This window comes from Sceloporus occidentalis, unplaced genomic scaffold (assembly GCF_023333645.1).
Source record: "Sceloporus occidentalis isolate IW3139 unplaced genomic scaffold, rSceOcc1.0.p SCAF_1, whole genome shotgun sequence".
Lineage (NCBI taxonomy): Eukaryota > Metazoa > Chordata > Lepidosauria > Squamata > Phrynosomatidae > Sceloporus > Sceloporus occidentalis.
Window position 1 is genome coordinate 14,312,218 of NW_028316981.1, and position 13,380 is coordinate 14,325,597.

The 13,380-nt window shown below is 45.9% G+C and overlaps 1 protein-coding gene across 1 annotated transcript; it reads right to left on the bottom strand.

The window, feature by feature from the left end:
- Positions 1-77: 77 nt before the first annotated feature.
- On the bottom strand, positions 78-12,177 carry LOC149320866 (E3 ubiquitin-protein ligase TRIM7-like). The gene is made up of 7 exons (XM_089505319.1): positions 11,533-12,177; positions 8,709-8,804; positions 5,712-5,942; positions 5,422-5,444; positions 3,961-4,076; positions 3,006-3,038; positions 78-1,775 (listed from the first exon to the last, which is right to left on the bottom strand). The coding sequence occupies exons 1-7, from the start codon at positions 12,019-12,021 to the stop codon at positions 1,255-1,257; spliced, it is 1,509 nt and encodes a 502-aa protein (XP_089361445.1). The 5' UTR covers positions 12,022-12,177; the 3' UTR covers positions 78-1,254.
- Positions 12,178-13,380: the final 1,203 nt, after the last annotated feature.

A 13,380-nucleotide genomic window follows, 5' to 3' on the forward strand; every position in this document is an offset into this window, starting at 1 on the left:
TCGGGCCTTAATCTACAACTTATTTATTGATAATTGTCTCCATTTTGATTTACGATTGAGCAAAGAGATAGAAAGTCTGTGTTCATCACCAATTCTTTTAATCATCTGTGGTCATTTTTGCTTTCTTCATGTTCACCAGTAGCCCTGCTTTTGCTTTGCTTCCTCAACTTTTGTCACTATTTGTTCTAAGCATTTATCCCATTATTCTCCCACATTTTGGGGGGATCTGAGTTAGGAATTCTCTGTATTTTCATTGTAGGAATTTCCCTGTATATTCCTTCTCAGCAAATACGTTTATGGAAGGAAAGCAAACTGTATTAACAATTTGTGTGCCAGAAAAGCAGGCACTGGGTCTCATCAAAAAGGCTTTCAAATGTTTTAAACAGATTACATAGGACTCATTTTATATGAGTGAGAACTTTAGACAATATCTTACATTCTTGGCACAAGTTTGATAGTCTATGCTATAACAATATAGTAATAATACAACTGAGAATTGATCAGAAAAAAAAGAGAATTGATCAGAACAGGCTGATCTGTTGTTCTATTTTTGACTAATGTATCATTAGCAAGTGAAAAAAAATGAATGGCACAGAGATACCATTGGTCTGCCAACTGCTGCAAATTTGATGGCTTGTTCAGACAGCTAACAACCATGTTCACTCTAGGAGACAATACTTGGCTATTACTCATCTTTTGGGGCATTAATTCAATGGAAGTAGTCATTTCCAAATGGTTCAAACCAGGGAATAGAGTTTGGTTGGCCTAGCATCATTGAAGATGCCTATTCAATGGAGATTCCCTACACTGAAGTCAAGGGCAGATGCTGTTCAATGTACAAGACAACCCATGAACATTACAACACAACAGGCCATTATTATGGTCCAACTCAGGTCAAATATGAGCAACTCAAAAATTCTTTTCACTTGCAGAATCTAGTTTTTTTCTTCAACTGAATGTACGATCCTGCTTTTGTAGCAATGGCATTCTGAAGCACCATGTTGGCCATTTTCCTGCTGTGGCGAAGCCACAAAAGAGAAACAGCTGGTGCCTGGGTTCCAACACCCTATCAGATGAAGGAGGAAAGCACTTTTTCTTTGTGTTCAAGTGGTAGAAGATTTTTTGGGTGCTGTCATAGTCTAAGGAAGGATTCAGTACCACAAAGCAGAGAATGCTGGCAGCTAGAAAGATGGCCAAATTAGTAAATATGTTTAAAGAGGCCTTTCAAAAAGGATGGCTGAGATTCGGAGTAGCTCAGAGAGAGAGACGGAGCTGGGATGCCAAACCCCCAACCCAGAACCAAGGGAGAACTACTTCTCCCTTGAATGAGGCTGGTGAAAACACAAAAATGGGAGACTCCATTTCAGGATCAAGGAAAGCTACCTGTTCATTTTCATAGTCAATAGTAACTCGGATCTTCCTGAGTTTCCTCGTTAGCAGCAGGTGATGTTTTGGAGTGGCCAGGACCTGGTAGTGACCTCCCCGCAACTGTCCCACAGCCCATATTCCTTCCTCAGGGCAGAAGCTCACTGGGCCTTTCCTTTTAACAGACCCCACAGCTACCCCAACAGCCCAGATGCCCCTCTCCTCCACTTCCACCTCCCACCAATGTTTCCCTGTGATAAATCCCTCCCGGGCCAAAATGCAGGTGGAAGTATCAAATCTCTCCAGGTTATCAGGCAGGTTCTGCAAGGAGGGTAAAAGTTGCACACTTCTGTGATCTTTGGAAAGGCTGAGGTCAGGGTGAGCTGTATCTGGATCCAAGATTATATCCTCTACGTAGCGAAAGAGAGAAAGAGAAAAGAACATAAAAATACAGGAAGTTGCCTTACAGTATCTGACAGTTGCAGTTGTGTGCCTTCAAGACATTTTTGACTCATGGCAATCCTATCATAAGGTCTTCTTGGCAAGATTTGTTCAGAGAGGATTTGCCATTGCCTTCCCCTGAGGCTGAGAGAGTGTGACTTGCCCAAGTCATCCAATGGGTTTCATGGCCAAGTGGGGAATCGAACCCTGGTGTCCAGTATCATAGTCAAACACTCAAATCACTATGCCACACTGGCTAGCTACCCCAAATTGAGATATAACTAGTTATTTAAAAAAAACCAAGTTACTTGTAGTTAGTTCCCTTCAGTATGATGACATAACTAAGTTATATTATGTCTCTAATTTAATGAGGGTAGGATGGCACCCACCAAACATTCCCCCCCCCCCCAAATATATCCAAGTGAAGGTACATAGCTTCTAAAAACAGACAAGTTATATTGTTATAGGAAGAAAATTCCCACAAGCACCTCTCCCCCTCCTTGGCAGTGATAAATAGCCATCATCATGAACCATTTTCTGCCCTTCCATGATACCTGAAACCCGCTGCCTGATTCTGCTTGATGGTCAGGCTGGCCCTGAACAAGAAGTAACATTAGTCTCTATCACAGCATGACTAGATTCTTCAAAATCCCTTTTACAGGGTATGTATGGCCTCACTAAATGGCGGTGGTGGAGTATCACATGGTTCAAGACATGCTGTGCCTTGTCTGCAGTAACTGAAAAGTTCTATGTATTATTTAGACAAAGTAACAAATTATTTTTAATGCAAATGTAACATTAACTAAATACTTATAGAACCCTGGACCCATAAAAGGAAGTGCTTTCGAAAGAAGCTTTACAATTTCAGCATCTAACTATATTGCCGACACTGCAGAATTGGAGCATGTGTCGTTTTAACCCAACTGTTCTCAGGCTTTGACCTTCCATACGTTTTATGCTTTTGCCTTCAAAACCTCTGGTGAGCCAAACTTTGAGAACCATGAAGTTATAATGAAGCAGCCTCCAGTTCCATGCAGCCTCCACAGAACAAGTGACAGAGAACTGCTGCTTTAAGCTTCTCCTCAGGAAGTAAAACATCTCGAATACCTCCATGTCCCATTCAATGCCTCTAGAAAGCAGGGCCAGAGAGCCACCACTGTATCATGGGGCAACAAATTCTAACTGACATGAGCATTTACCTTTCCAGAGCTGGTGTTCGGAAAGGAAGGACTCTGCAGAAAGAAAAGTGAAATGTTATGATCAGATGAATGAATCATAGAATCATACAGTTGGAAGAGATCACAAGGGCCATCCAGTTCAACCCCCTGCCATGCAGGAATTCACAATCAAAGCATCACCAACAGATGAATGCTGTGTGTGATACCGGAAATTTCCTCTTCATTGTTATCAAGGCCAGACAGAAGGCAATGTTTTGCAGCCACCTCGAGCTCCCCGACCCCTGGCTATGAAAAACGTCCCCCCATTGAGAAATTGTCTTTTGCTATTCATGTAGACCCACAAAAGCATGAACACGGGGTTTAAAAATGGCACAGGGATTAACACACACACCCTGAGTTTTTTAAGTCTAACTTCCAGCCATTTCTTGTTTCTATTTTGGGGGCTATGGGAGCCTATTGTGGATCCTTAGCACTAACCAATCCCCCTCCTCTTTCTTTATAGCTTGCTCATATATCTTGTACTTTTATCTCATAAGACCAGATCTTGCAGATATATATAATTTATCTTAACTATTTAATTTTTTTTACAATGTGGTAAAATATACAAATATGGAAATTCAGCTAGAAACCCAACAGATTCAAATTACAACAAAGGAAACCCCCAACTAAACAACAGAACTTCCTGACAGTAAGAGCTGTTTGACAACGGAACAGACTGCCATGGAGGGTGGTACATTCTGTTACTTGGAAGTTTTTAAAAAGAGATAGGATGAGCATCTTTCAAGGGTGATTTTGCTGTGTATTCTTGCATGGCATGGCATGGGATTATATGGCCCTTGAGTCCCATCCAACTATGATTCTTTATTTTAGAGTCATATTTTTGACATCAAACATACCACAGTGCCATCTAATCTAGCCTTACATCATGGGATGGGAATCATTTCCAGCATCAGAACCCTAAAAAAGAGAGTATTACCTTGAAACTCGCTCATGACATGCTGCAGAAAGGTGTTAATGTTGGAAAATTCTTCAATCTGGTGTCTTATTTCAGGAGGAAAAGCCACTGAATTCTGTGGAGTCTTCATCTCACATCTGCAAAGGACGGAAAGATGTATAACTTATTATTACCAATGACATGGTTCCTTCATGCAGAAAAAGACATGTTCTTGGCTGCAGTCACACAGTCCCTGCATTCATATCTTATTGGCATGAAGGAAGTGTGCTCAAGTCTATGAAAGCACATGCTACCAGCTTCTCTCTTTCTTTTGGTTAGTCTCAAAGTTGCTACAAGACCCCTTTGCACACTGGCATGGAAATGCACTGGAAGAGTAAAGAAGCATAGATTCCCCCTGAAGCTGCTCATATCTAGGGTCCTGCAAGCAGAGGCCACAAGACAGAACACTTTTGGTCAAGAAGTACAGAGCCCAGAATCACAAATACTTGACCTTTCTGAAAGCATCACCCACAAAGCAACAGGCAAATGAGTATGAAGGAGGTTGATCCCTAAGACTAACTCCCATGACTGAAATTAAGAAGAAAATCATCCTTTGAGGCAGAGACTTGTAGTTGTGTCCATCTCAGACAAGGATAGAAAGGAGAAGGGGAGAACAAAGAGACATAAACTCTTAACCTTTTGTAGAGAAGAGGAGGAGATAGGAAGTGACCAAAGGAGTGTAGAGAGATAAACAAGATGGACAACAAGGAAGTTATTTACTCCTACTTCAAATACTACTGTGTGCCCTTGTCTAATGTGGGAGATCCGTTTTGGACCCCTCCCCGTGTAAGACAAATTCCACATATGTTTGAGCCCCACTGAAACTAATGGGGCTCAGGCACAGCGGTGTAGCGGCACCACAAGCATGCGTGCCATTTCCTTGTCATGCAGCTTTCAGCATAAGCTGAAAGCAACGTATAGGGCACCCATGTATGATGCGGGCGCATTGTACTCTCTACTCCTAATTTCATAGAAACAAGCATTGATATAAATCTCCACTTCCAACAAACCTCACTTCAACAAGCTACCATGGAGTGGAGGAGTTGGCGCCCTTGGAACTAGACAACTGTCTTCCCACCCATGGGCACAAGATAGCATGTTTGTCTCTCCTTCCCACACTTTCATCATCACAGCCACCACCCTGTGAGGCAGGGCAAAGCAGAAGAGAATAGCCCAAAGTTATCCAGTGAGTTTCATAATTTGGAGGGACTACTGTAGTTATTAGGGACCAAAAAAAGGCAGTGCTCAGATAACAGTCTCAGCCCTTGTTATGATTATATTTATATTACTGTTGGAATCAGTGTTGATGTCATTATTGCTCAATGGGAACTAGAAACTGATCTCCAGAGTCCCAGCCAAATGCTCTAACTACTACATTGTGCTGCATCTCAGATACTACTTAGCTTCATGGATCAAGAACAGCAGGAAATTACAGTTACTTGCCTCTGCAGCGTACTCTTGATGTCCTGGAAAAGAAAAAGAACAGAAATGGAGATCAGTCCCATATAGGTCTCCAGAGATTGCTTAAGAAGTTCAGTGAGTGTGCACCATTATTAGGTCTGTGGGAAGTTAGTGATGTAGTGCAGAACAGAACATGGAAAAGTCATTTTGTGGACTATAACTCCCAGGATGCAACAGGCAGCATGGCCAGAATCTTTCCAAGATCCATGGAGGCTACGCAAGATGGCTGACTTTAAAAGGGGTGAGGTGTTGAGGATGAAAAAGAAACCCACCTGGAGAAATTCAGTTGCAGGCTGTTGGCACTTCACCTCCATCTCCTGGATGAGGTTCTCAAGAGAGGTGCATTCCTTCGACAGCTTGGCATTGTGTTCATCCCTCCTCTTTGACACCTTTTTGTCCAGCTCACCCAGCCTTGCCAACAGGAGGCGCTTCCTCCCTTCCACCAGCTGGTGCAACCCCTGAAATTCCGCCACTACCTTTTGCTTTTCGGCATTTATCTGCCACTGCAGGGAACAGACAGGGACAAAAGAAGTCAGAAATGGAGGGAAGGGGGTGCTTGGGGAAACAGAGAACAATCCAAAGCAGAGGCAGCCTACAATGTGGACCAGCTGATTTTTGCAGCTGTCTTCCATTGCTGATATTTTGGAGCAGAGAAGCTGGTGTTTATTTGTTTAAAAGAATGGGTTATAGGAATTGAGAAATGTAGAATTTAAATCTTTGTAATTCTATTATGTATTTATGTAAATAAGTTTATATGTACATGTATATCATATAGATTATTTTAATAATAATAAAAAAATAAAAACATTTTTTGCTTACAATGGATAAAATAAGGAGAAGCGAGACTAGGGCGCTGAACACATGGGCGACAAATGATGGGGCCAACCCTAGTGTATCCAGCCTGTGGATCTGACCCATTCGGCACCTACCTTGTCTGGCACAGCAACAGGTGGGTGTTCAGACTGCCATGAGCTGTGCAGACACCACCATGGCTCATAAGGGCAGAAATGGGGCACCCAGCTTCACCCACATGGCCAGGCGCCTCCTTCTGACATCACAGGCCATGACTGGGGCCTGGACGGAGAACGGTGGTGATGGCAGCAGTGTACTGGCTGTGAAGGTGGGGTGTGTGGGAAACTCCGTCACAGGGAGCTGTTTTTAATCTACATATATTCAACCTAGACAATGAGGAAATAGAAATAATTAAGGATTTCCCGGGCCTCGGATCAAATATCAATCACAATGGAAACTGCAGTCAAGGAATAAGAAGAGTACCACTGGGCAGCACAATTCAAAAAGGAAGTTGAAAAATTGGAGCATGTCCAAAAGAGGGCCACCAAAATGGTGATGGGTCTGGAAACCATGCCTTATGAGGAAAGACCAAGGAAGCTGGGTATGTTCAGCCTGGAAAAGACATGGTTAAGAGGTGATATGATAGCCCTGTTTAAGTATTTGAAGAGGTGTTACACTGAGGATGGAGCAAGCTTGTTTTCTGCTGCTCCAGAGACTAGAACACGGAACAATGGATGCAAGCTACAGGAAAAGAGGTTCCACCTCAATAATAGGAGGAACCTCTTGACAGTAAGAGCTGTTTGACAGTGGAACACACTCCCTCGGAGAGCAGTGGAGTTCTCTTCTTTGGAGGTCTTTAAGCAGAGGCTGGAACACCATCTGTTGGGGATGCTTTGATTGTGAATTCCTGCATGGCAAGGGGTTGGACTGGATGGCCCTTGTGGTCTCTCTGTGATTCTATGAGTAGGAATTGGGAGGGCAGCCATGGAAGAGCTAGATTCTAAAATACTAAAAGGTAAAGATATACAAAAGAGCACTAAAGTGGGAATTGTATTCCACATTACCACGTATGGATGTGAGAGCTGGACAGTGAAGAAAGTGGATGAGAAGAGGATCAACTCATTTGAGATGTGGTGCTGAGGATACTATAGAGCCCCCCCGCCGCCCCCCCCAAAAGACAAACAAATGAGCCCTTGAACAGATCAAACCTGAACTCTCTGTAGAAACAAAGGTGCGCTACAGACCGCCCAAAGGGGTGGCCTGTATCCGGCCCTTTCCCCGTTGGATCGGGGCCTCAGCTGCCACAGCGGCAGCCTCTGAGGCCCTGATCTGCTGCTTTCTAGGCTGCAGTGAAGTGGCAAAAGGCTGCTTCCCTGCGGCCTGGAAAGGGGTGTCCTTGGGGCTTCATGCCCCAGGACACCCGACGGTGGCAGGGACGCTGAGAAAGGGGCCGCTTGGCCCCTTTCTCATTTGCGTCGCTGGTGCAGCCGTGTACAGGCTGCGCCAGCGACACAAATCCTGGAAGTAGCTCTGAAATGGAGCTCCTTCCGGCGCCGCAGAAAGAGCGCCCCAGGCGCCCTTGCGCAGCACCAAGACATCACTTCCACACCGCCCCGTTTGGAGGCGTTGCGGTGGTGACGTCCCCATGGTGGCGCCCATGTAGAATGGGCACCACCATTTTGTACGTCCCCAGGACGTACTTTACGCCCGTTTGTAATGGGCCAAAGATTATCAAACTGAGGCTGTGTTACTTTGGCCACATAATGAGAAGACACGGCTCATTAAAAAAAACAATAATGCTAGGAAAGGTAGAAGGTAGAGGAAGGCCACACATTCCTCAGACCATGGGCCTGAATTTACAGAACCTAAGCAGAGCAGTTGAGAATATGGGTCTTGGAGATGTCTCATCCACATGGTCATCATGAGTCAAGGGTCGACTTGAGGGCAGTTAACAACAACAACAAGAACAGGGGCCAAGATTGCACCAGATCCACCAAAATGGCACCAAGTCTGCCCATTCCTAGCCCAGGGCTGTTGACGTGGGTAACAACTCCAGACTGGGGATGGGGGGATGAGAACGGGCCTTTTGGCCTGTGCATACAGCCCGTAGGTTAATTGGATAGTTCACAGTTAGAGAAAAGTGGGATGTCATTTTAATGAAGGGTGGATGGAAAAGAGAGTGTGTCACTGTAGTGTGTTTGTTATGTGTTCAAATTACTGTGTGTATATATCTCAATTTTTATATTTATCAATAAATAATTGTTTTAAAGTTTTTAAAACCCTTTTTAAAACTTTCTTTTTTGGCTACGAACATGGTACATGTGTCATGATTTAAGGAAGATCTTCCTTCTGGAAGTCTATCAGAACTCTGAATTACCCCAAGACACGGGCATTGCTCATGCCATGTTTTGAACAAGAAAGCTGTATTTTCTCTACTTGGATGATTCACTGGTTTCATACAGAAGAAGTATACCCACCAGCAGATCGTGGCTTTCCAGTTTGCTGTTCCATTTGGCTTCTGCCGTTTCCTCTTTCTGCTTCCTCAGTATATCTATCTGCTTCTGGATCAAATCCTGAACAAAGAAAGGAGGGAAAGATCAGTGTGAGTTTGTTATTTGGTTGGAGAGCTATGTATAAAAGCAGGGCTATGGTTTTATAGCACTAGCACACAGACCACTCGTCTTTATTCCCTAGCATAGATTCTGAGGTGAAAAAACAGGCAGAAGTGTTAATCTGCTGCTTATTTTGTCTTTATTGTATACTACTGTAGATCCTCATGTATACATCTAGAAATTTTAGTCAAAAAATTGACGCCAAAAAACTGAGTCGACTTATCCACGGATAAATGGAAGTACTGTACTTTAACTCTTATTTAAAATTGATCCTCCCCTCTATTCTCTCATCCATCCAGCCTTTAGGATGAGCACAAACAGTTGTTCTGGCTGGCATTTTCTAAGTTGTTTGGCATTGTTTCCCTTGATTCATTCTTTACATTCTTTGTCACATGCCCCTAAGTTTTACCCTTGGCTTATCCATGGGGCATATCAAAATCCATAATTTTGTCCCCAAAACCTGCCCTTGACTTATACATGAGGTCGACTTATAGTCGAGCATATACGGTAGTTAGCATTATTTTAGAGCTATTTTAATCATGTAATGTTGTTTTAGATTGTACGCCCCTTGGCAGGTTTTTATTCTTTTTATTTCTTGTTTTAATTTCCTTATTAATCAACGCCTCCTTACAACAAGGCAGAATTCCATCCTCTGTTAAAAAAAGTCATGCTTAGATCCCACAATAATGAATAACTATCGGCCAGTGTCTAACCTACCATTTCTGGGCGAGGTTCTGAAACATGTGGTGGCTTCCCAACTCCAGGGATTTCTGGATGAAACGGATTATCTAGATCCATTTCAATCTGGTTTCAGACCTGGCTATGGAACAGAGACAGCCTTGATCGCCTTGGTGGATGACCTACGCAGGGAACTGGATAGAGGGAGTGTGTCCCTGTTGGTTCTCCTGGACCTCTCAGCGGCTTTCGATACCATCGATCAAGGTATCCTTCTGGACCGCCTCTCTGGGATGGGGCTTGGAGGTACTGTTCTACAGTGGCTCCGTTCCTTCCTGGAGGGGCAAACCCAGGTGTTACTGGGGGACTCCTCTTCAACTCCCTGGCCATTGCCCTGTGGGGTCCCTCAGGGTTCTGTGTTGTCCGCTATGATGTTTAACATATACATGAAACTGCTGAGAGGTTGCCTGGAGTTTTGGGGTGCAGTGTCATCAATATGCAGATGATACTCAATTCTAGGACTCCTTCCCACCTCAATCCAAGGAGGCTGTCCTGGTCCTAAACCACTGCCTGTCCTCAGTAATGGGCTGGATGAGGGCAAACAAGTTGAAACTTAATCCAGACGAGATAGAGGTGCTCCTGGTCAGTTGGAAGGCAGATCAGGGAATAGGGATCCAGCCTGTGTTAGATGGGGTCACACTCCCCCTGAAGACACAGGTTCGCAGTTTGGGTGTAATCTTGGACTCAGCTTTGAACTTGGAGGACAGGGGTATAAAAAACTGTGTGAGCCTGGGAACGCAGGAGTGATTTGCAAGTGTCTTGTTTTGTGCTGGTGGCCGGCCTCAGGCCAGGAGGCTAATGCAAACGAGGATTAGTGTCTGCTAATTGGTGATCACTCCTGCATTCCCAGGCTCACACAGGATATATACACCCCATTTTTCCAGGCAAAGCATTCTCTGAAGATGGCAGCCGCAGATGCTGGCGAAACATCAAGAAGAAACTTTTCTGGAACATGGCTACATAGCCTGAAAAACCCACAAAAAACTGTGGATGCCAGCCATGAAAGCCTTCGACTTTACATATGATTTTATGATTCTATGCAAAGATAAAACGGTCATGTAAATCCACTGGTTGACATTGGGCAGGTCACACTCTCTCGGCTTCAGAGGGTGGCCATGACCACCCCCTCTGAAGAAACTTGGGAAATGACTTGAAGGCACACAGCAACAACAAGAAGAATCATAGAATCGTGGAGTTGGAAGAGACCACTAGGGCCATCCAGTCCAACCCCATTCTGCCATGCAGGAAATCCTAATCAAAGCATCCCTGACAGATGGCCATCCAGCCTCTGTTTAAAGACCTCCAAGGAAGGAGACTCTATCACCCTCCGAGGGAGTGCATTCCATTGTCGAACAGCCCTTACTGTCAGGAAGTTCCTCCTAATGTTCAGGTGGAACCTCTTTTCCTGTATTTTGCATCCATTGTTCTGTGTCCTGTTCTCTGGAGCAGCAGAAAACAAGCTTGCTCCCTCCTCAATATGACATCCTTTCAAATATTTAAACAGGGCTATCATATCACCTCTTAACCTTCTCTTCTCCAGGCTAAACATCCCCAGCTCCCTAAGTCCTTCCTCATAGGGCATGGTCTCCAGACCCTTCACCATTTTTGTTGCCCTCCTTTGGCCACGACTCACAGGGCGGTGGGCTGAGGAGAGGGGTTGGGAGGGCAGCCCCCTTTGCCACCCAAAAGAAAGGCTGGATGCTCCTGGACAGGGAGACTCTCTCCTTCTTCCCTCCCTCCTCAGCCATGGAAACCCACTGGGTGACCTCGGGTGAGTCACACTCTCTCAGCCTCCTCAATGATTATCTATGGGCAAATATCCTTTCCCCGTGGCCGTGTCCCCCAATGCCTCCCTATGGACCAGTATGGCTTCCCTATGGCCAAGCAGCCCCCCAATGGCTTCCCCCTGGCCAAGTGTCCCCTGGGCAGCCTGCCCTGCGCTTCCCCCGCGGACCTTGTACTCCTGCTCGGCCTCCTCGAGGGGGAGGACGGTGTGGTCGCGGTGCCGGCGGGACTCCCTGCAGACGACGCAGAGGGGGCTCCTGTCTTCCTGGCAGAAGAGCTTCAGGGGCTCCTGGTGCTGCTGGCACTCGGCCCTCCCTCCTCCGCCGGGGCCTCCTGCTGCTCCGCCCCGGGGCCCTTCCAGGCTCAGCTCCCGGGCCACGGAGGCCAGGCTGGCCAGGGAGCGGTTGACCCGGACGTGGCTGCGCTCGAAGGGCTGCCGGCACTCGGGGCAGGGGCTGCTGGCGCTGCTGGCGCCGCTGGGGCTGGTCTTTGCGCCGCCGGGTGCTGGGTTCGAGTCCTGGAGCCAGCTGCGGTCCAGGCAGTCCCTGCAGAAGTTGTGCCCGCACTTGATGAGCATCACCGGGTGGCTGAAGAACTCCAGGCAGATCGGGCAGGTGGCCTCCTCCCGGAGGATCTTCAGCGAGGCGCCCGACGCCATAACGGCTCCACAGGCCGACTCTTGCTTCCTTTCGCTTTCCCTTTACCTTCCAGAACTCTTATCATCTCGCAGCTCCCAGCATGCACCGCGCCAACCCACGCTTCCCGGGACCTTAGACTACAACTCCCGAAACGCATTGCGCAGAGCAGAATTGGCTGGAAAGGAGGGGCTGGCTCTCCAGGCCCGCCCTGACGTCATCATTACGCGCCGCGGGTGTTGCGGAGCGCCGCCGCAGAGTGGACAAGTGGGCACTACAGCTCCCAGCATGCATTGCGCGCCCCTCCCGATGACAGAGGCGGGTGGGCCTCTTGGCTTGGTTTCCCGCCTTTTTCAGCCGCCATTTTATGATTACTATTTCTGGAAGAGGGAAGTGGATTGGGAAGGGCAGCCATGACAGGGCTAGAGGAGGTCCCTGGAGACTTTTTATTGTCATTGTTTATTAAACACTGCTTCATTTATTAAACACTATTTATTAAATTTTCATTGTCATGTCGTTTATTTATTAAACACACTTATTGCCATGCCATTTATTTATTAAACACTATATATTGTCGTATAATTCATTCCATTTGTGTGTCGCCCTTCTGATGGAAACGGACCCAAGGGAGCTCACAATTTATCATAGAATCGTAGCGCTGGAAGAGACTGCAAGGGCCATCCAGTCCAACCTCATTCTGCCATGCAGGAACTCCCAGTCAAAGCATCCCTGATGCAGCTTGACGCAGTGTCATGGCTCCATCCTACAGAATCCTGGGATTTCTAGTTTGTTGTGGCACCAGAGCTCTCTGACACAAGGGTATAAATATCTCACAAAACTACAACTCCTACAGTTCCACAGCACTGAGCCAAGGCAGTTAAAGCGGCGTCAAACCACATTAATTGTGCAGTGAAGACACAGCTTCGGTCATTACCAAAATGGAGAGTCTGGTCAAGAAATCAGAGGAAGACTTAACAGTGTGGTCAAACTGCACAACTATGTATAAAGTATTGTTAAAGGTAGAAATGGAAGAGGAAGTTGTCAAGGAGAGCATGGTTAAATAGGACCAAAACATTTCGTTGTCCAATACGATTAAAGAGATGGGAGAGGACACAGTCAAAAGATTTGAAATTTACCCAAACTGTGGCCTGAAGGAAAATTGTTGATATTATTATATTTTCTTACATCCTGCCTTTCCCCCAATATAGTCATTCCCGATTTATGGCGACCATAAGGCAGTGAACCTACTATGGGGTTTTCTTGGCAGGATTTGGTCAAAGGAGTTTGTCATTGCCTTCCCCTGAGGCTGAGAGAGTGTGGCTTCTTGCCCAAGGTGACCCACTGGGTTTCATGGCTGAGTGGGGAATCAAACCCTGGTTTCC

Coding starts and splice junctions, on each gene's coding strand:
- LOC149320866 (XM_089505319.1), bottom strand. CDS start 12,021: ATGGCGTCGGGCGCCTCGCTGAAGATCCTCCGGGAGGAGGCCACCTGC. Junction 8,805..11,532: donor AGGCCGAGCAGGAGTACAAG/GTCCGCGGGGGA, acceptor TTCTTTGTTCAG/GATTTGATCCAGAAGCAGAT. Junction 5,943..8,708: donor TGGAAAGCCACGATCTGCTG/GTGGGTATACTT, acceptor TGTTCCCTGCAG/TGGCAGATAAATGCCGAAAA.